This window comes from Lichenostomus cassidix, chromosome 12 (assembly GCF_008360975.1).
Source record: "Lichenostomus cassidix isolate B80296 chromosome 12, HeHo_3.0, whole genome shotgun sequence".
Lineage (NCBI taxonomy): Eukaryota > Metazoa > Chordata > Aves > Passeriformes > Meliphagidae > Lichenostomus > Lichenostomus cassidix.
The window spans coordinates 5,486,506-5,507,655 of NC_139493.1; the positions used below are offsets into that span (position 1 = coordinate 5,486,506).

Sequence of the window (21,150 nt, forward strand, 5' to 3'; positions counted from 1 at the left end):
CACAAGAATTCTGGTTTCCTGAGGATTTGTGTGTCCAGGGCTGACTAAGGTTTTAATTGACTTCTGCAGAGTGTTCCTGTTATCTCTGGATTGTATTTTATGATTGCCATCCCTCTCCATCTCAGCTGTCTGTGGTGCACTTTGGGGGTGCAGGGGGCTCACATTTTCTGCAGTGATGGGTCCAGACCATCCAAGGCCAAAGGCTTCATGCTGCCCTTGGCTGCTGTCCCTCCCTTGCCTGCCCCTGGTTCTGCAGCCTGGCAGGAGCTCACTCACCCTTCCCAGCCCTCTGGTCTTATCCCAGCTTTAGACTTATTTGGGAAGAGGACAGACATCCATGACCTTGCCTTCCTTTGTGAGCATGGCTGCAAACAAGTTTCCCCCCATTTATCGTGGAAAATGAGGAGTTGGGAGGTTTGGTGGCTTTGGTGGATTTATTCTCCCTTAGTGTGGAGCAACGGGATGGAAGCTCAGGATTTCACAGAGCCCCTCTCATATTTTTTGGGCTGTTTTTTTGGGGGGGAAGGCTCCAATGGATACTTCCCAAAGCAAGAGGATCCATGTGCTCCATCACCACCAGCAGCCACCCCATGGATGTTTTTGGGAGGTGGTGAGGAGTGTGCTGAGCTCTCCAAGCTGACAGTTTCACCTCAATCCCGTGCCTGCTGCTCAGCTGGACTTTGGAGCCCAGCTCCGGATGGGGCAGGGGGAAATCCCGAAGGAGGAGGAAATGTTTGTTTAATTCCTGACGTGGTGTAAGGTTCAGAGTGTGCAGATTGTGAAAGGGAGCAGGGAACGGCTTTCCCTGTGGTTTGCAGATAACATGTGCAGAGCAGGCAGCCAGTGTGGGGCTGGGGGGGAAAGACAGTGAGGTTTATTTGTTTGTGTGGTTTGTTTTTAATTTAAGTAACCTTTATAATTTCCCCTCCCTCTGAACAGTAAGCGATTCCTTATTTATAAAGGCCTCCCCTTATTATTCGGCCTGAAATCCATGCTCCACTCCAACTTTTACGATTGGGATTAATTTTTAAGATGGGTACAGGCAGGGGGGCAGGTAGTGTGAGCCTCCTGTGTTTGCATTTCCTCTGCTGTTGGAGGGCTTGGGCTTCTCTCTGCGCATAGCTGGGGCCAGCTGCCTGCTGCCCTTGCAGCTCTGGTGCTATAAATGAGGCAGCAGTGTGTTCCCAGCTGGAATGGGGCTGGATAATTGCTCTGGGCAGGTTTATGGTGGGGAGGTGCGAAGTGCCCGCTGTCTGTCTCACCCCCCTGCAAGTGGGTCTGCAGATGGGCTGGGGATCTGCTTAGGGAGAAAGTGGTGTTAACCATCTCCAGAGGCATGGAATCACCCGAATCACAGAAAGGCTTGGGTTGGAAGGGGCTTTAAGACCCATCTAGTTCCAACCCCTTAGAGCAGGCTGCTCAGGGTGCCATCCATAGAATCGTCTCTTCTCCATAAGGATCCAAATCCCAAAGTGTGGGGCTTTGGAGTGCCCCTCTTCTGCTGAGAGTGCTCAGGAGAAGCCTGGAGAGAGGGAAGCCACACTGGGATCTCAGAGTGCATCTCTGGATTTCAGACTGCATTTTATGTATTATGGAGGGGGAAAAAAAAGTCGTCTAAGGAGCCATTTGCCAGCTTTTCATAAGCATCCCAGGGATTTCCCAGCACAGTGCAGAGACTGTTGAAGCTGGCTGGGGATACCAGAAACTTTATGAAATAGTTGGATTTGATCAATGCTTAATCACACTCAGGCTGCTTGGCTCAGTCTTGCTCACCCTCTCCCAATCCCAGAGGAGGCAGGGGGTGCTGGGGTTGGCCTTGTGCCCCTCCTGCCCACTGCATGTGTCTGTGAGGTGGGTTGATGGCACACGAGGGCATGTGACAGTCCCCAAGGTAAAATCCAGTGCCACAAGAAGAGAGCAGTCAGGCTGCACCGGGTGGCTGCTGTCCCTTTAGTACAGGGCAGTGAGTGAAATGCTGTCTGCCCTCCTGCACTGTGCTGTGTGGAGCACTGCAGAGAGCTTTTTCAGGTGGCCTTGCAGAGCTTTTCTGAAGTGGCTCATTCAGGGGCTGTTGGGGTAAGGCTGTATTTATGGGATGCTGTCCTACCCACTGCTGTCACCCCCAGGAGCTGCACACACCGACCAGTGAAAGGTGGAGAGGTGAATTCAGTGAGCGCAGTGCCCTTAATTTTAATTCCCAGTAAGTATTTTGGGTGTTTGCTGACCTAGAACACCTTGCTAATGCTTCCTGTTTGTCCTGCTCATGTGAACAGCTTCCCTGCTCTTGGCTGTTCAGGCTTACAGCATTTCCTAGAGACTTGGTCTCCCCATGCTTAGAGGAGCTCAGTCTCTGCAGACACACACTCACGTATTTCTCTTCACCCAAGTCCCTCCCAGCCTGGATTTGTATTGCTCTTGCATTGCCTTTTGGGCCAGCATCCAAATTCAAGCACAAGAGAGAGATTTGGGGTTGATTCTTTGTGCTGAAAACCAGCTTGCCTTTTCCCTAGAAGAACTAAGCAGAAAACTTCAGCAATGGGTAGGAGTTTTCAATTAATTTAATGCAGTTTTTGCTAAACAGAAATGGAACATTTTCAGCAGCAGCAACGTTTTTCAAAAGTTTGCCTACAAGCAGTTTATTGATTTAGCAAATAGGTGGATAACACAAGCCTGGAGGTGTATGATGGTTAATGTGTAACCATTAAATAGACTTATTTGGGCACTTTTTATGGGTTCTCATGGCAATTAAAGCTTATAAACCTGTGGAGAGTGTTTTTTATGTGGAGCAAAATGAGAACCTTTATCCCAGTGAAGGTGTTCATGGAAAAGGTACAGTTTATGTAATTGTATTCACGTGACTTGACGTAAGCGTGGGGCTGCAGGAAAAGAAACAACCTACAAGAGCTAATTCCCAAGGCTGATTGCAATATTCCTGGGTATTGGCTTCCCTCCCAGTGGCTGTTTCAGTGTATTGAATTTAGTGTTGTTCCATGGGGGGGCATTTTATTGTGGGCCTCCCTTGCTCTAGACTGATTTTTTGGCTCTCTCCCCTATGGGTGTGGTTTTTTGGTGTGTTTATGTGTCTTGGAGCAACTTTGGTGGTGGTGTCAAATTTGCTGCAAAAAAGAGCATGAAATGATTTCCTGCTGGCTGATGTGATCTAGCAGTGCTCTGTAGCTCTTGAGAAGCTCTGTCCTGGTCAGAGCAATTACACAGGACCCAGGCTTTGTGGAGATGTGGAAAAGCCTTGGTTTCTTTTTAGATTTTTTTTTTCTCCATACGGTGGATTTAATAGAAAGTGAAGACTGAGTGAGATGTTGGGGGTTCAGTAGATTTGTGTATATATGTGTGTGTGTGTGTGTATATATATATGTATAAAGCTGTAGTTCCTCCTTTTCAACTAAAATAAATTAAGGCTGAAAACCAGCCTTGTTTCCTGTATTTGCAGCAGCACCTTCTCCACTCTGGAGTGTGTGGATGGTGAGGGAGAAAGGAAGGAGGGCAGTCTGGCTCGGTTTGTGGAATTGTGTGATTGCAGAGCCCCAGGCAAATATTGACACCAGGTTTCTTGGCAGAGAAACTGTTCCTGAGATGCCTTGGGAGCAAAAGATCCTTCCTTGGCTCTTGCTGCAGCCCCTCCTGGGGTGGTGGAGGTGGTGAGGAAAGGGAGAGAAGCTCAGTGTTCATGGTAGATGCTAAAAGGGGAATTCACCCACAAATACTCTGATACTCACCTTATGAGATCCCTAACAAATGGATGGATGGTCTGGCAGATGTGGAGAGGGATGGAACACCTTTGGTAGGTTAGCACTGCCAGCCTGGCACAGGTCTGCATGCAGGGCATGCAGGTATCTGCTCTGCTTTTTGCACGACGCCTTTAAAAAACAAAATAAAAACCAATTGCTGGCCACAGAAAGGGAAAATCGTAAAGCACTGTTTTCCATCTGCAGTTGGCTGCCTGGGCTCTGTGCCGTGGCAAGGGGGAGCATGTGTGAGATAACCTGCTTGCACTGCTGCAGTTCTGGAGAATACACCAGAGCATTGTTAACATCAGCCAGATACCTCTGCAGTGCAGTCTGGACAAAAGGTTAAATTGGGCAGTCATTTCTGCAGTTATTTCCTATGCAGCACTCTGGAGAAAGTTCAGTATCACTTAGTTAACTTTTGCAGAGCCATTTCCTGTAGGTTTTGTTAGAGAAAAGCAAGATTATGTGTTTCCAGTTGCAGTAGAGTTCTTTTCCCCTATAAAATGCGCTGCAATTTATTTTACACAATTTTGATTGGTTTGCAAAGAGTTGGAGGGTTTGGAAGATCTGGAAAGTTTTTTTTTTTTATTTCATACCTCGCTTGCTGTGACAAATTGAGGGAAATGTGGTTTTTAATGTGGCATTGCTGTAGTCTGGCCAGGCTGGGAACAGGGAGTGTGCACTGCATGTGCTCCCACACTGCCTGTCTCACCCAGGGTCTCTTTCTCTGCTTCACCTGAAATTGTGGCATTTCTTATCCTCGTGGTAGAGATGAATTTATCTTCTCTCAAAAGAACATGGTTTGAATTCTCCAAGCGATGAGTGCACCTGTGCCCCTCCCTGTGCCATAACAAACCTTGGGAGCACCTTCTGCATTCGTGTTTCCCAAATAATCCCATTTTGGAGCAGCAGTTGGTGTGAAGCCAAGGAGCCCTTAGCCCTGTGGGAACTGCAGGTCGTGTAGTGAATGGTGAGCCCCTGGCAGGGTGCCTGGGCTTGCAAGGACCACTCGGAAGGGGGAAAGGGTATTTCTGTTCCTTGGCCAAATTGTAGTGTTAGCTTTTCTATTTTCAGGGTGGCCACCCACGTGGAGTTGCATTATGGGACTTTTTAAAAATATTTTTAGAGCCCATTAGGTAAGTTTAAGATGGCATCTACTTTGGATTATGCTTTGAGGTGGCCTCAAAGCAAGAGGGAAGGACCTGTCTGCCTGTTAATATCTTCTGTAGAATTTGTTGTTTGACCGAAGCATCTTTTCAGGTGAAGGGGTTCCCTGTTCCCTGTAGCTCGTGTGACACATCCCATCCTCTGGCAAGCAGAAACTAAGGTAGTTAAAACAAAAAATCTGATCTGAAATGCCAAGTGGAGCAGTATGTTTCCAGTAATAATAGTTAAAAGTAGAAGAAATTAGCTTATCCAAGTACCTTCTGAATCCACAATTTTGCAAGATAGTGGGTTCTTAATCATTTCCCATAGCAAAAGAATAGGGAAATGTTGTCCTCCCCATCCCTCTGCAACGTGAAAAGGATAAAAATCTATAGAAGGGAAAGTTTGTTCTTTGATTGAACCTTAAGCATCTACATTCCCTTTGAATTAGCTGTGATGCTTTTAACTGAGAAACTGTGCAAATGCAAGGGAGTTCATTGAATAATAAATCAAGGCATCCATCCAGCAAAGTACATTGTAGCCCTTTGAAGTAGATGAAAAAATACCTTTCTGATCTGAAAGAGAATTGTGTGCTCAGCTTTGGTGCCTGATTGATGCTAATGCAGGGTTTGAGCTCAGCTCCAGTGCTCCCCATTTGGCCAGGGCTCCTCAAAGCTCAAGAGACCTGAAGAGCCAAAAAACTGCAGCCATTGGGAATAAGGACTGATTTTTAATCCTGCAAAGTTCTAAGATACCAGACCTGGGGAAGAGCAAGCTCATTTGCAGAACTTTCTAAAATTTTATTGCCTATAGTTTCTTCTGAGATTTTCTGCAGTCTGAGTCTCACTAATACAGAAGCCTGGCTTTGTGAGTGGAAGGAGCTGAAAAACAGCACCAATAAAAACTGTAAAGCTCTCAAAGATTTTTAAAATAGTGCTTCTGTAAAAGATGTGACATTATATGCTGGGGCAGAGTGCAATAAAGATTTTTTTATTAGCACTCTTCACAGCTTAGTTGTAAGTTGTACAGCTGTCCCAAACTCCCCTGATAGAGCCTTTCTAGCTATGTACATCACTATAATTGTGATAAAATTGTATTGCCTCATGCATACATGCATGGGTACAAGTTTGTGTTTAGAACTGCCTTTCTTACACACTCACAAATCCTTGCACACTCACACTTCTGTTCCTCTTGATCTACGTGGAAATAACTTCTTTTAAATGCAGCCTTTCCATCTTGAAGGTCAACTGCACCAAGCTGGAGGTCAGATAAAATAAAAGGGACAGAACATTTGCTTCTTGGTGTATCTATTTCTGTAATGTTATCAGTGCATGTGGTTTTATTTCTAGCATTTTGTTCCCGGGGCTTCCTCTAAGGCTGAACAAATTGAATCGGTTGGATGTAGTACAGCTTCCAATTTGGGGTTAGAAATCCATTAAATTGCTTGGTGCTTTGTTGGCAGTGCAAAAGTGCTTGGAGTGGAAGTGCATTATCATTGGACATTGATTACTCGAAAGGAAAGGGGGTGGATGCTTGTGTAAACCACACACCTCCAGCCAGGATGGCTTTTTTAGCTTCAAATCTTCAGGTTTTGCCCTTAAAATGCTGTTCTTTATTACAGGGAAGAGCTATTTTTAAACTGGGAATGGAGAGCTGTCTGCCATGTGTTCCTCACACCTCTGGGGGATTAGAGCTGGCCCTGCACCATGCAGCTCTGCCAGCCACAGGCAGCCCGTGGGTAACCAGTTCTTGACATGGTTTGAGGTTATATACACCATTCCTTTGCACACACAAGATGTTTGGATTTGGCCAACCTCTCCGTTTCAGCCCATGGCATTGGGGAGTGCTGGGAATGTCCTTGTTCTGGTAGATTTCAAGCTGAGTAAGTTGGTGGTGGGCACAGCAAAGAGTGCAGTGCTGTAATTCCACTCGGACTGCTGCTGGGATCAGAGAGGGCTTTATTTCCACTGTGCAAAGCTGCAGAGTTGCCTGGGTGTTGTGTGAGACCAGAATTACTGCTGCCAGTGGGGAAGAGAGGAGCAGAGCTGGGAGGAGTGACCATGACTCTGTCCTGGCAGCTCCAGCCGGGTGGGCTGTGCTGGCTCTGCTCCCTGGGCTTGTTATACTTTGCAGCACCTCTAACGAGGCACAGCTTCAAGGCAGAGTGTCTGCTGAGGGTTTTTCTGGATGACAGCACAGCAGATGCTCTGGGTGGCTGGGGAGGAGCAGCCACTGGTGAAACAGCAGTGCTTTGTGGCCAGCCAGGTGGAGAACAGGACAGCAGTGGTTCTTTCTGGGAAATGCCTCCAGAAACACTTGGGTACCATCAGTGTATGAGAGCAGGAGGTGATGCAGCCCTTCTGTGTGGTTGAAAAGCAATGTCAAGTGCAGGAGAAGCAGGACAAGCCTGGAGTGTCTGAGCTGCAGGAAGAATCTGCGCAGTTTTTTAAAGATTTTCCCCCCAACTCTGCCTGACTAGTTTTAACCACGGCACAAATATACCTCTGTGCCACTTCGAAGAAGCATGTTTTTGGGGAAGATGAGTCCTTCCTGATTAACTATTAATAAGAGCCACAAGAGAGCGAAGCACTGAGCAAACACGGCAGAAGAGGGCTGTGTGCCCTGTCCCCACCATTAATAATTGACTGGGCAGGGCAGGCTGTGCCCAGTGCTGTCACTGGGACAAGCAGGGCCAGCATGGTGGACTCTGCAGAGGGCTAATTCCAGCTGTGTGCTGGAATTCCTTCCTCAGGGTTTAGTAATCCCTCATCCCAGTGTGCAGTGATGCAGACATGGTGCTGCTGGATAGTGGCACCAAGAGGGTTGTGCCTGGTTGTGCATTTGCTGAATTAGTATTTCTGATAAACAGTGGTGTTGGAGCAGTGAAAAAATATTATTTTAGCTGATTAAGGTCTCTAAGCTTACCAGAATTGAAACCACTTGAATCCCCAATGTGCACAGAGCACATAATTCTGTGCCCTGTGTTCTCAGAGAAAACTTATCTTGAAATATGTATTATTCAGTATTGAATGATTGACCTTAGAAGTTTTCTGAAATTATGAAAATTTTTGAACAGTGTTTGAGGAATTTCTGAATTATCTCTCTCTTCTCTCTGCACTCAACTTGTAACCCACAGCTGGATTTTGCAAAGTCATGTGGTGGGAGGGTTCAGTTGCCAGCAGTCAAACATGCTGCTGTGGGTCTTCCCAAACATCTGAAAAAGCCAAAGGTTTAGCATGGTTTATCTGCTGTGAGTACTTGTGAAAAATTGCACAACTTTTAGATGAAAATATTTGCTTTGCAAAAGGAGCTGTTTTTGAAACTGTAAATAGCACTTAATGTTGATTTATCAATGCAGCTTGTTATTGTTAATGGAGGCTGAGAAGTTCTAAGGTAGATATGTATAGTAAATTACATAGTTGTTAATCCTCAATAAATTGGTTTAATATGCTGAATACACAGTGGGGAGCCTTAATTGAAAATGTTAGTAAAGAAGTCATGGCCTTTATTGATTTACCAAAGAAACACAGCAGTGATGGAAGCAGGAGCAATTTGTCTTGTGAGTATTTTGTTTATGAGCTGTGTTATCTAGCCCTTGCTTCAGTGGTTTAAGACACAGTGTGCTTTGCTTTGTGGATGCAAAATCACCAAGAAATTTGCTATAAAATTAGAAAAAGGTGAGTTTGCTCATATACAGTAGAACAAACAACTTGCAGGGTTTTGGTTTTAGGATATGTCTTTCTCGTGCCAGTAGTTAGGACTTTTTAATTAAAGCAATAAACTAAGAACAAACCCTATGGGTGTCAGGGCAGATGATGGGTGGAGTTTTATTTGTGGGTTAAGAAACCTGCCACATCCTGCTTTTCTTTCCAACTTCTTACCTGTCACAGGTGGCAAAGCAGGATTGCTTTGCATGAAATTAAATAGTTATTCTTATTTAGATGCTCATGCCCCCTTTGAAATGTGTTTTTGCTTTGAGCTGATGCCTCGGCGTGTTTTGGAGAGGATCAGTCTCCTTCAGGCAGTGCAGATTAATAGAAGAGGCAAATATAGTGAAAGATTGCTGCAATTAAATCCTGCCTGCCCTAACCCTTGCAGCATCCCCTGTTCCCTGCATGCAATGCTGCCTTTGACTGGACTGTCCTGCTGGGAGCAGAGGAACGTGTGACCCCAAAGGGAAGGTTTGCAGCCTTGGTGGCTGCAGGCTGAGTGCCTGTGGCTAATGTCTTCTCGGAAGCAGAGAAAACTTTGCTGCAGATCTTGTAATTCATGCTTCCTTTGCCCTGCCATCTTCTGTTGGTTGGAGTCCCTGAGCAGAACTCAAACTTTCCCCCAGGAAAGAGGGGCTGGGACTGGGGGGTCTCACAACAGGGTCAGGGGCTCCCAGTCCTCCCTCTACCACTGAGACAACTGGATGACTTTCAAATCACTTCACTTCTTGAAATCTCACTTATTTTGGAACATGGAGTAGTTGAAATACTGAGAAAACACCTGTTTTGAGTGGGCTGGGATCAAGCTCTGGTGAAATGAGTGTCCTCATATCTCTTCTGATGGTGCAGAGTCATAGCAGGAGGTCCATGAGTAGCTGAGTTACCCAGGTGCTTTGTACATGTGTTGTGGAGTATTTTTATATATGTGTGATCTTGTAGATTAAGCTGAATCTAATTCTTGTGTCTTAAATAAAATAGGGGTGTTCAGAGGAGATGATCTTCCAAGAAAAATAAAAGAAAAAAGCAGTCAAGAACTCTACTTCAGTTTTGCTAAGGTTATTAAAATAGGAGGAAATGGGATCCTAGGTTTTGTCAAAACACATTCGTGTAAGCCAAACAGGGCCTAAAATAACCTGACACTGCCCTGTTGAAAGAGACAAATAAGCCTGTAAAAATTCTTGGTGCAGGAGATGTGGAAGCCCCAGCAGCAGCACAGTTTTACCCAGAGCTCCTGCAAAGGACTCCTGCCCTTCCTTAACCCTGAAAGTTACTTGAAGGTAAGATAATTCCCAAATTCCTTGAACCATACCAGCCACACGCTAAATTAAATTGTAGTCCGGCCCAATCCTTCTCAGTGATGTGGTTTTAATTAGTGTTCTTTGTGTTAATGGCTGCATGCATCCGCTGGAATTGGTGTGGTATCAATTCTGGGGGGATCATGCTGCAGGAATTTCCTTTAGACCGTATCGTTGCTCATGACTGAGAGTGATTCATGGTGCAGTTTGCTTGGTGTCTGGATGACCTCTCAAAGTTTGTCTTCACTGTCAAATTAGCCCATATTATGGCTCGAGGGTTGCCCTTAAGTTGACTCCCCCCTGCCCATAAAGCCCCTTATATGAGCAGGCTGTTAACCCAAGCCAATATGATGCTGCTGCTGCTAATTCAAGCAAGGACATAAGGAAAGCCTGAGTGAGCACATGAGCTGAGCCACTAACAGAACCCCTGGGTGGTGGGGCACAGCTTCACCCATGTGGGTGCTGTGTGGCCTCCCTGGGTCTCACAGAGTCCCCTTGTTCTCCCTGAACCACTCAGAGCAGTGATCTGGGACATTCACCTCTCTGCTGCCCTGGGTTTTGTTGCTCCTACCTCCTTCTAGGGTCTGGAGCACAGGTCTGATGAGAAGAGGCTGTACTAGCTGTTTGGCTGCTCTTGTCTCATGGGAGTAGAATTTGGACCTGTCCTGTGCACAGGAATCAAAAATGGACTAAAGCTGTTTCTTTCTGTCCTGACAGTCCATACAACCACCTGAAGCCTTGCAGTCTCTTTGCTGGCTTTGTGCTTCAGCATCAATGCTCACATATCACTCTGTATGCAGAGGATTCTGCCATCTCTCTTGCACCTCACAAGCTTGCTTAAAAGAGACATTTGGGTGTGCTTTCTTCCTGCACAGCTGTACACTTTTAGCAGGGGCAGTGTGCTCCCTCTCTTGCTCCCCTGGCCCCCATCCCCAAGCTAATTCTGCTGCAGCCATGCTTTTCATACCCACTCAAGTGTGCATGGGGCCTCCATTCCAGCTCTGTAAAGCCATCTACAAACATGTGGGAAGAGGATGGTGCCTATTCAGTAAGCTGCAGACTAGGCAGCTATCTTTCGACAGATGAGCCAGAGGAATTTCTACTGCAGGGCTCAATTGTTCTGGGCCCTCGGCTCCCTTTTGTGCAGGAGCAATGAAAAGTTGTGTTATGACAACGGTTGACAAAGTGTTTAATGAAAGCCACAGTTGGCAGTGACAGAATTTCAAGCCATCCTCCTTTTCTGCAGTGCCTGTCATCAAAAGGTGCAGAAACACTTTTGACATAATCTTCTGCACTGACAGATAAATGGTTTTGACGTAAGGGTCGGAAACATTCACCTTGCTGAGCAGAATTCAGCCGTCATCGTGGTGAGCAGAGACCAGGAGACACAGATGTCTCTATTTCTTTGTCTGGCGAGCCAGCCAAGCACCTCTGTTTTCAACAGAGAGGTGGCTTTTCTCTGCCCTGGTCAAGTTCCCAAAGCAGAGCCAAAATTTGTACATGAACTCCAAAGGGGCAGGGTTGGCATCTCACAGTTCAGAGAGTTGACTGATCCCTCCTCTCTGGCAAGCAGGACTCTTTCTGTGACAGCATGACTTCTTTTGGGAGGTAGTTTGAACACACCTGGTTATTTACCAAGACTTTCCTTTCAGTCTCTGTAGTGTTCAGTGATCCACAGTGCCACTTTCACAATGCCAGCTGAAGGCAAACACTGCTTTCTTATTTAGAGACTGGAATGGCTGAAATACAGAACAGGGCCCTTCCCATATTGATTTAACAGGCTCTCAGTTCCCAGTCATGGGCAGCTTAGTGACAGGAGGGGAAAACCCTACATTGTTGGATTAGCCAATACAAGGAAGACTTGAAGTGTTTAATAGATAAATAATATGCAGAGCACTTCTCATGCCAGTAAGTCAGAATAAAGTTTAAAAACATCCACCAACTTTCCCTGTTCAGTAGAAACTGATCTGAAAAAAACATCTGAATGCTAGGGCCCCTCAGGTTGGTGGTTCTTCTCTTTCTCCTCTGCCAGCTGTAAAACTTCTAGCCTTTGTAGGATGCTTCCCTGAACTCGCAGCCCAGGCTCTTGTCCTGAATTTATATTAGTTGAATTCTGTTTTCTTTCCACAGTTTCCTTGGAGGGATCAAAATATCCTTCCATGAGTAACTCACCAGAAACATGTACCCCTGCAGAGAAGCAGGCAGAGCAGTGGGCAGTTTGTGGGCAGTTTGGACTCAGCTAACCCAGGTGTTGGTGCCAGGAAATGGGTAGAACGTGGGCTAAGACATGGGCTCTTGGAACTGACATAAAACACTGTAGGGTGATGCTTTAAACTGTGGCTTTGAAGAGATGCCCAGGATGTGAGACATCTCAGATGGCTTGACTGGGGAAAGGACAGGGTTTTGGTGTTGAGAGTTGATGGTTCACCTTCTTTGAAGAAGGCATTTTGGAAAACTGATGGCAGAAACATTTGTTCAGTGATCCATTGGGTGACTGTGTGGTGTCATCCCAAGGGCCTCCTTAAGAAGGAATGCATTCTGTGCTACAGAGGAGCAGTAAATTTGTCAGCTTTCACTGATGGCACAGCTGTGCCCCCAGGCTTGGCATCTCCAGTCAGCCTGCACTGCTGGACTGCTCAGCTCAGAGAGGCCAAACCAGTGGGGACATTCCAGCCCCTGCAGTGCTTCGGTCACTGCTGGACATTTGGGACCCACGCTTCGGGGTGGGACAGCATCATGTGCACCCATGACCTCAAGTTTTGAGCTCCCTTCTTTATTTGCATTACCGGAGCCTAGCCAAAACTGAGGCTTTATTTCATCAGCATCGGGCAAACCAAGACAATACCTACCTCAATTTTATTTACAGTCTAAATAGACAAGACAGACAAAGGGTGGCTGTGGAAACAAAAGCGCCGGAGAGGTGATGTGACGTGACCCGGTCACACAGCAGGAGATTAAGAGAGCCAGGAATAGACAGAGGTTTCCTGACTCCCAGTCCCAATGATCTATCTATTGGAGCACGTTAATTCTTTCTCTCACTTAAATGCTGTGACTGGCATGCCAAATACTGCCTAGTGAGGGGATCAGAGTTCTGGGAAACACATCCTTTGATTGCTAATGCTTCAGGCTAGAAATTCTTGGGTATTTTAATATAAGTTAAAATACAGCTAGTGTCGGAAACTCAGTAAACTTTATTTTGGCATATCTATGTAATTTCAAGTCTCCTATTTATTCTGTACTGACTGTATTTCTAGCTTTCATTTCCCCACTGATTTTTGAACAGCGTGTTGTACATTTAGTGAGGATACTTGGTGTGAGTAGTGTGGGGAGAACTGGAGACTTTGGTGTGCAAGAAGATGGACTTCACCTGCATTTCTGCAGCAACCATTGGAAAGTCTTTCTGTTGCTGGAGCAACAAAATCTGTGCTATCTGAAGAGCTAGCTACTTGTACAGTGACTTTAACGTTCAAATGTCTTGAACGGCAGCAACAATAATCAGAAAGTCATTTTGAGTGATGTTAAACTGTGGCCGTGAAATACTTTAATTTATGAAGACCTTTGTTTTTTCACTTGTGAACTTCTGAGGTTCATGTCAGCGTTGCTCAGTGCTCGAGTGCAGGCTAAGCCAGGGATTTGGTCCCTCTGGCAAGTGTAGGGATGATCAGTTTTGGTGCATGTGTTCTTGTTTCGTGCTTCATAAAATAGCCTCTTAGCCTACTGCAGAGGAATGTGTTGAGGGGAAATACATTACCTTAAAAAATGCAAAGTTTGGCTGCTGTAGAAGGCTCAGAAAATACATGAAAACAGATGGATTCATGCACGGTCATGCCTGGCTGTATTTCCCCCTTACACTTTGTCACTTGTATTTCTGTGTTGGCTTTATGGTGCTGAGCCTGTAGGACGTTACCTGTTGTATTTTCTCTTTTTGCCTGTAGATCAGGCAGGGACAAGCTCCAACCTGATCTTACTGTGTGGTTAAAGGAAAAAAAAAGTAGTAATGTAATCTGTGGGCAAATTGCACTTTAATTCGTAATTGTGCTATGAATATGGACTTGGCTTTCAAATGCACTCTGAGTTTAAACTGCAGTTTGACTTTTATTTAGATAAATGCCTTTGAGTTCATAGTGAAATGGATATCTGCTGTAGACTGGTATTGATTTAAAGGTCTCCTGAGTGTTTTAAAAGACAGTGGGGGCTTACAGGACAGCATATTTTAAACCGAGATGCTTGGTTAGGTTTTACACTCCTGTGTAGCTTCAGTTCTAGGCTCTGTTAAGAGACAGCCTGTGCTGTTGATTTGTAGAGCCTTCTTCCGCAGCAGGTATTGGCAAAAAATCGAACATTTTGGCCGAGATGCCTCCAGAGCTGGCTGCTCTGAAATGATGGGGAATGGTGTGATGTGAGAGCCATCAAATGATTCCCTGGTGCAGGGGAACACTTTGTTGACTTCCCATAAATGCATTACAAGAGGGCAGGTGATCAATATCTGCTTTTTAGCCTGAAAGAGGTGTTTATCACATCCTTCTAATCATGCAGAGTTGGTGAGCTTTGTAGTCATTCAAGTACATGTATTTGTAAGGCTGCTGTGGGCCTGGATTTCTCTTTGGGTGCTACAGAGTGCAGTGGGTTACTGTGAGCCCTTCAAGAGGCATTTTTCCATCAATACTCATCTGGCAGATGCATTTTTTGGTGTGCATCAGCTCTCGGGTCATGGAGCACTGGTAAAAGTTCAGTAGGTGCCTCGGTGACTTAGGTCCTGTTTACCTGGGTGGGTTCCAGACCTGCTTGCTTTCCGTGGGCACAGTTTTAAAGCAAAGCAAAACACAAACCAGGGAAGATTGGCCAGTTTTCTAGTCAGACTGGCTTGGTGGTTTGAATAAGCAGCTGAGTGTTTGAGGGCTTATCTAAAATCAGGCCATGAATCCTTTGGGTTGCGTTCAGAGGTGCAGTAAGAGGGTGTAACCTCCCTGCAGAGGAGGCAGGAGGGATGAATTTTACCCAGGGTAATATCCTAGAGCAGGGTGTGGAACAGTAAAATTAAAGAAGTCCCCCTCACAATTTCCTTACGATTTACTGTGGTTGCTTTTCTGCTGCCACCCATCAATTTGCCTCCTCCCTCTTTAGATTACACACTCACAGAAACATGCCAGCACTGCATACAGAGCGTTAATTAAAGCACTTGTTACTTTCTGCATCATTAGTCACCTGGTCTTAATTGATCTGTGTTCTCCTGGTTAGTTGCTAGCTGCAGGTTTGACCTGTCCTGTGTGGTGTGCTGAGAGTGCATATCTTGGAGGGAAGACTCTGCTGTTGCACTGTATGATGCTGCAGCAGAGCATGGCAAAGCTCTTGCTTGTGGTTTCTGGAGTTGGGGCTTAATTTGCATTATTTTGCCTGTTTGCTGTCCCTAGCAATCCTTGCAGTGTGTTCCTCCTGCAGCATGTTGAGCTCTGGATGTGTTGCCAGTCAGGGATGTCCTGTGAGGCAGGTCTGCTCTCCCACCAGGCTGCTTTCAGATAATACAGTACAAACCATTTGTCATTCATCACTGCTAGAATATGATTTAGATTTGGGCTTTTGGGCGGTTGGAAAGTGTTGGTTGGGGTTGTTGAGGACCGAAGTGTGTGCTACTGTGTGGCTTGAAAGCTGTATTCACTGATTAAAAAAAAACCATTTAGCGATACACTAACTATATAATCTTGTTAGAAAATGTAGAATATATTTTATGTTTACACATAATAAGTGTACATACATATATATGTGTATTTTGTGTGTAACACATAGTGGTATAAAAAATACTCCATGTGAATATAGCTATAAAAGATTTAGTGGAAGGTTTGTTGATTGTTTCAGTTCAGACTTTAATTTGTCAGGAAATATCCTATTCATCTGTGATTAGTTTTGCGGTTGTGAATAACCAATAGTAGAATAATAAATGTAATTGTGTAATATGAAGACAAATTAAAACCACACTAATCTAATGCAAAAGAGGAAAAAGCTTAGGGAGAGCTAGATAACATTTTTGTCATGGAACTAAACTCGCTCATGTATTCAGCAGAAGAGTGCTGCTCTCCTGTTTAAGTTCTCTTAAAAAAAAAAAGCAAAATGCAAACCTTCCCAGTGCAATCTAGAATAATTAAGATGACTCCGTTTTGCTGAGCAGAGTGACTGCAGTTTGCTGATCCCACTGTCTTTTATTTTAACAGAAACCTGAGCTACAACAAGTTGACAGAGATTGATCCTTCTGCCTTTGCAGAGCTCTCGAACCTGCAGGAAGTGTAAGTATTCCTTCAAAGGTTTTAATTGTATTTTGCCAGGGCTGCTTGTGGGCCAGGAGGAAATTGTATCTCGTTTCCTAAGACAGTACCTTCCTTTAGCCAACTTGAATGGAGCAGGTCCGACTTGGTGTGGAAGTTTTTTCCCTCCATATTGCACCTGTGCTGCTTTATTTAAACGAATCAATTAGCAGAACACAACATCCCAATTAAAACAGCAGAGCTGTTATTGGAAATCGTTGGAGTTTGCCTCCCTCGGTGTTGTGCAATGCTCGGAGGGAGCAGTTCAGCACACCTGAGCATACACACAAAGCTCCTTGCTGAAAGCATAACCCTGAAGCAAGGCAGAACAGCCTGGATTGTGATACCTGATGCCAACCTAGCCCAGATCTCCCAGGAAACAAAGGTGTAGTGTAGTGGATAACAAAGCACTTAACTGTATCTCCTCCTCTCTCAGACATTTGTGTTCCTTTTGGAATCAGAGCAAATTCTGTTGGAAGTCTTGCTAGGAGAGGCTAAACCAGCAGAGTTGTCTTCTGCTCTGGTGGAGAAAAGAGCTGGTGAAGGTCTGAGTGGCTGTGCCAGACCCTCCTTGCTGGTAAAAGAAACGTTTTTTGGGGAACTGCAGGATTTCCAAGCTCCTGATCTCTGTGAAGGCTCAGCAGTTTCACTCACAGAGGGTCTGCATTGTCAGCCATTCACAGGGATTCCTGGAGCTCCAGTTTTGGGGTTTGAAAAATGAAAGTGACTGAAATTGCAGGCGGTGGGCTGAGGTAATGAGCTCGTGTTTGCCTGGTGAATCGCTGGCATACTTGAGGTTTGGGCTCTGTTTGAAGAGCTACTGATGCCTCATGGGAAACTGAAAAAACATTTCCTTTCAGAAACAATACTGTGCTCTATCATGCATTTTCTCTTGTCCTCTGTCTGTTTTCATTAAGTGTTGGCTCTGAGACTCATAGAGGGGCCAGATCCTGTGATTCTTAAATAGGCAAAAAGTGGAATTCTCCCTGACTGATACCTGCTGGATTGGACTGTGGGGATGAATGTAGCATTTCTCCCCTGGCCTGATTGCCCCCAGCTCCTCTGCTTACACAAATAGTAGGGTCTTGCTGAGAATCATAATTAAGTGAGGAAAATATATCAGAAGTGACTGTAATGCTCTGAAATCAGCTCTTCACAGTCTTTAGAGAGAAAGTGATGCAGATGAGCAGAACACTGCCTGAAGGATCTGTTTTCTCAACTTCTTTTTAAACTGTGGAAAGCCCTAAATTGCTCTGTGCTTAAAGAAGAGAATTGCAGCCCTGATCCCATGAGACTTTAGAATTATCCTAACATGATTGTGGCTTAGCAGTAGCTTTTATTCATGGAAGTGCCTGAAGGTGTGTAACTTCAGGGAGCAGGGGTGGGAAGTGTGTGTGGCTTCTAATTCCCCAGGTAGGGAATTCCCTTGAGCAATGTGTGTCAGAGCAGGACAAGCCCTGCACTGAACAGTTAAATGCTATAAAAAGGTGTCAGGGCTTTGGGGGAGATAAGTAATGCGGCCCACAAAGTAATGGGCAGATAAGAGCTGCTTGCTGTGTCAGAAAGACAGGGTTAGGGAATAGGGAATGAGCAGAGGAGTGAGTAGGAGGGATAGGGAGCAGTCAGAAATGGGAGACTGGAAGGGAGGCAGAGGTCTGGAGCAGAGCCTGGAAGGCAGGCTCTGGGAAGTGTGAGGGAGAAGCTCTATTAAAAGCCCTATCTACTAATCTTGGTCGCTTTTGAATAACAGCTAAACCACAGACCACTGAAATAAACTTCATTTCACAAGGAGAACCACATCTATATTGCCAGAGCATCTTCTTTCTGAGGCTTTTTTTTTTTAAGCACTTCACAAACATTCATGAAGTAAGCATCATGCTGTGGCATGTCTCAAGAGCAAGTCAGTGTTTCTCTCTGCATGCTGTGCTGGGCAAACCAAGGCACCCTCAGGGAAAGAGATTGCCCCAAATAATAGATGCATTGATAAGACCTGAAACCTCCCATGATGCTTCAAACGTGCTGTCTGTGGTTCCTGAGCATTGCACAAGGCTTAAAACTCTGTGTGTGTCTCTCTGGGTGAATAATTAGTGTGGTCTATTTTGAAAACATTTTGTTTTCCCTTTATTTTCAGAAAATGTCTGCAGACCAAAAGATTTAAACTTCATAGCTTATCTTCAGTGCTCTGTTTCGCTTTACTGAGATTGTGATAAAGTAATAGCAGAATTTACTCTACACTTTTCCCTTACCCTGAGTTTAGGCAGCTGTTTGTATGGTTTGTTTTGGTGGCCTTTGTGAGAAGCTTTTTTTTTTAAAGTTTTAAGTCTGTGTAGGATGAAATTTATTGGCTCAAAGTGATGCAAAACTCTATCATCCCTCTTGCTCTGAAACAAGCAGTGGAAGCTTAGGGTCAGGGCTGGACTTAGACATTAGTTTCCTTCAGGACAGCTGATCTTTCTCTTATCCCCTTTGGTGGATTCATCTAATGACAATCCCCTGGAGTTCATCCATTCTCATTCCTTGGAAGGAATGAGATATCTGGAAGGATGGATGAAGAAGGGTGTTGCTATGGGGTAGCCCTGTGGTCCTTTCTGGGGTTTCCTCAGGTCATATGGATCATGGCATCCACAAAACTGATAGTTTCATGGCTCTCAGGCTTTCCAAGCTCATTGGTAGCAAAGAAAGTAGTAACCACGCTAAAATTCCTCTCCAAACAACTCACCTTTTATTTTCTAAAGTGCCTTTCACTGAAAGCTCTGGAGAGCTGTGCTATTTTTGAGCAGGCTCCATTTCAGCTTGACACCAGCCTGGCAACTGGACTGTAAATATTTTATATGGGTGGCCCCCCCTCCTGCTCTGCTTCAGCATCCCGAGGCAGCGCATTTGTGTCGTCAAAGGCGAGGGCTGGGGAAGAGAAAGGAGACTGAAAGTTTAAAGTTGTTGAGCCTGGCTGTTCTGAGGGGTTTTTCCCCTTAATTTTTTTTCTTTTTTTATCCCTTTGCATGGGGAAAAAGGGAAGATAAGTGGGAAATCCCAGGCAAATACAGAGCTTGGCTGTCTCCTCTCTGTCAGCAAGCGGTGCCTGTGAGCCAAGGGAGAAAATGAGGTGGGAGAACCACTTCTGACTGATTCCTGACATGACAGGAGGCTGATATATGAATATCACACTTATGTCAGAGGAGGGTTTGACCAGTTGTTATATGCTGGTTGGTGTCAGAACTGCTTAACCAGAGCTGACCCAGGCTCCTTCTTCTCCAGAAGATGCTCAGTTAGATGTTAATGAAAACATGCCACAAATAAGCATTTTAATGCTCTTTCCAGCTTGATCTGTACCTTTGGAAGCTCTAGACCATGTTGTAATATGAGCAACAGTGAGCTTTTAGTTGCAGAGTGGAGCTCCTTGCTGAATTGCAATGCATCTGGCTTTTTTCCCTTACATTTTAAGGCATGGGTATAATGTCAGAGGCAGAGGAAAGCTTTTATCCCAGCAGTGCTTGGAACTCCTTGTGAAATCAAATATCTTGCCTCCTCTCAGAGGAGCCAGAAGGGAAGTTCTGGGATGAATGTGCCACTGCCCTCTCCCACCTGCCAAAAATAGTGTTAAAGGAAAGAAGAGGGGGGAAAAAAAATGGATGTAATTTAGGATTGCCCCTACTTGTTCCGTGGCTTAGCACACCTTGGCTGTGCAGCCCTGGCATGCTGTGCTTTGCACCCAAATTGTGGTTTTTTTCAGGATTCCCTGTGGAAGGGAAGCACTTGAAGGCCAGCAGTGCCCCAGGGAGGCTCTGCCTGGAGCAGGAGCGATGTGTTTTGGGGATCCAGAGGTGTTTTGGGGTCCCAGGGAGCCTGGCAGGGCCTGGCTGCAATCCCTGCAGGCGTGAGGGGAGGGTGGGCAAGAAGGCTGAGAAATTAGGTAATTTTCAAGCAGCCAGACGAGCGACTGTTAGAGTAATTAATTGACTAATTCACCGTACAAACAAGGGGTCTTTAAAGCGAGGAAGAGCCGGTCACATGGCCGGGATCTGTTTTCAGTCAGGAAAACACTTGAAGCGTTAGGCCCTAGCAGGGGCCAGAGCTTTCTGTGCTGGTGGCCTGCAGTTCTCAGGGGCTCACTGTGCTCCCCAGCTGGCTGTCACCTGTGTCTGGTGACATTACTGTGCCCACCACTGTGTGCTGCTGGCTGGCTTTGGGGGAAATCCCTCTGGGATTTCCAGAGCTGGTCCTGGTGGGCTGAGGATGCCACTGGGTTGTGTCCCCAGGCTCTGGCCTGTCGTGGAGGGGCTGCTGCTTGGGGAGGGATTAAATTCCTCTCCTGGGGCAGTGGGACCCATGGCCTTAGGTGAAAAGAGTCTCCTGTGTCAGGCTTGACTCTGTGATGACTCTGGAAACACAGGCTGGTGGAGGGCTGTGGCACAGGGCCTTCCTCAGCACTTGAAGGGAGTGGGTGGGAGGGGAGGAAAAAGCCTTGTTCCTGTAAAAACTATATGGTGGCTCCAGTGATGGTGTCTCTTGTATCAAAGAGAAAGGTGTGGCCATCAGAGGTCCAGACAAACCCCCTGAGATGGAAGCTTCTCCCCCAGTGTCAGTGCCAGCCCTCCCCATCTATGCCTGGGCAAAGGCTGCTTGGCTTCAACCCTTAATTTCTGGTTTTTTGCAGGCGACTGGACAACAACGAGCTGACTGCCATTCCCTCCCTGGGATCTGCTGCTTCCAGTGTCCACTCCCTCTACCTGTAAGTCACTGCCACCTCCTTTGGCCCTGGGCTCTCTCTGGGGTGGGTTTAGCTGCCTCTGAGAGTTTGGTGTGTGTCACACTCATTCCTGCTGAGTCTAGATTCCACTTCCAGGCTTGTTGGCACCTTAATTAAGAAACATGAACTGGAGTAGTGTGATTTGTGTGAGGTTGTGTGTTGTGCTTATGGTCAGTGGTAACTTACGTCAGTAAATTCTACAGGTTGAGT

At 45.7% G+C, this 21,150-nt stretch overlaps 1 protein-coding gene across 1 annotated transcript in view; it reads left to right on the top strand.

Moving 5' to 3' along the window:
* LRIG1 (leucine rich repeats and immunoglobulin like domains 1) overlaps positions 1–21,150 on the top strand; it is an 86,842-nt gene that overhangs the window by 16,987 nt on the left and 48,705 nt on the right. The window contains exons 2-3 of the mRNA XM_085072337.1: positions 16,104–16,175; positions 20,848–20,922. Coding sequence (XP_084928463.1) covers positions 16,104–16,175; positions 20,848–20,922 — 147 coding nt within the window. The remainder of the gene's footprint in view (positions 1–16,103; positions 16,176–20,847; positions 20,923–21,150) is intronic.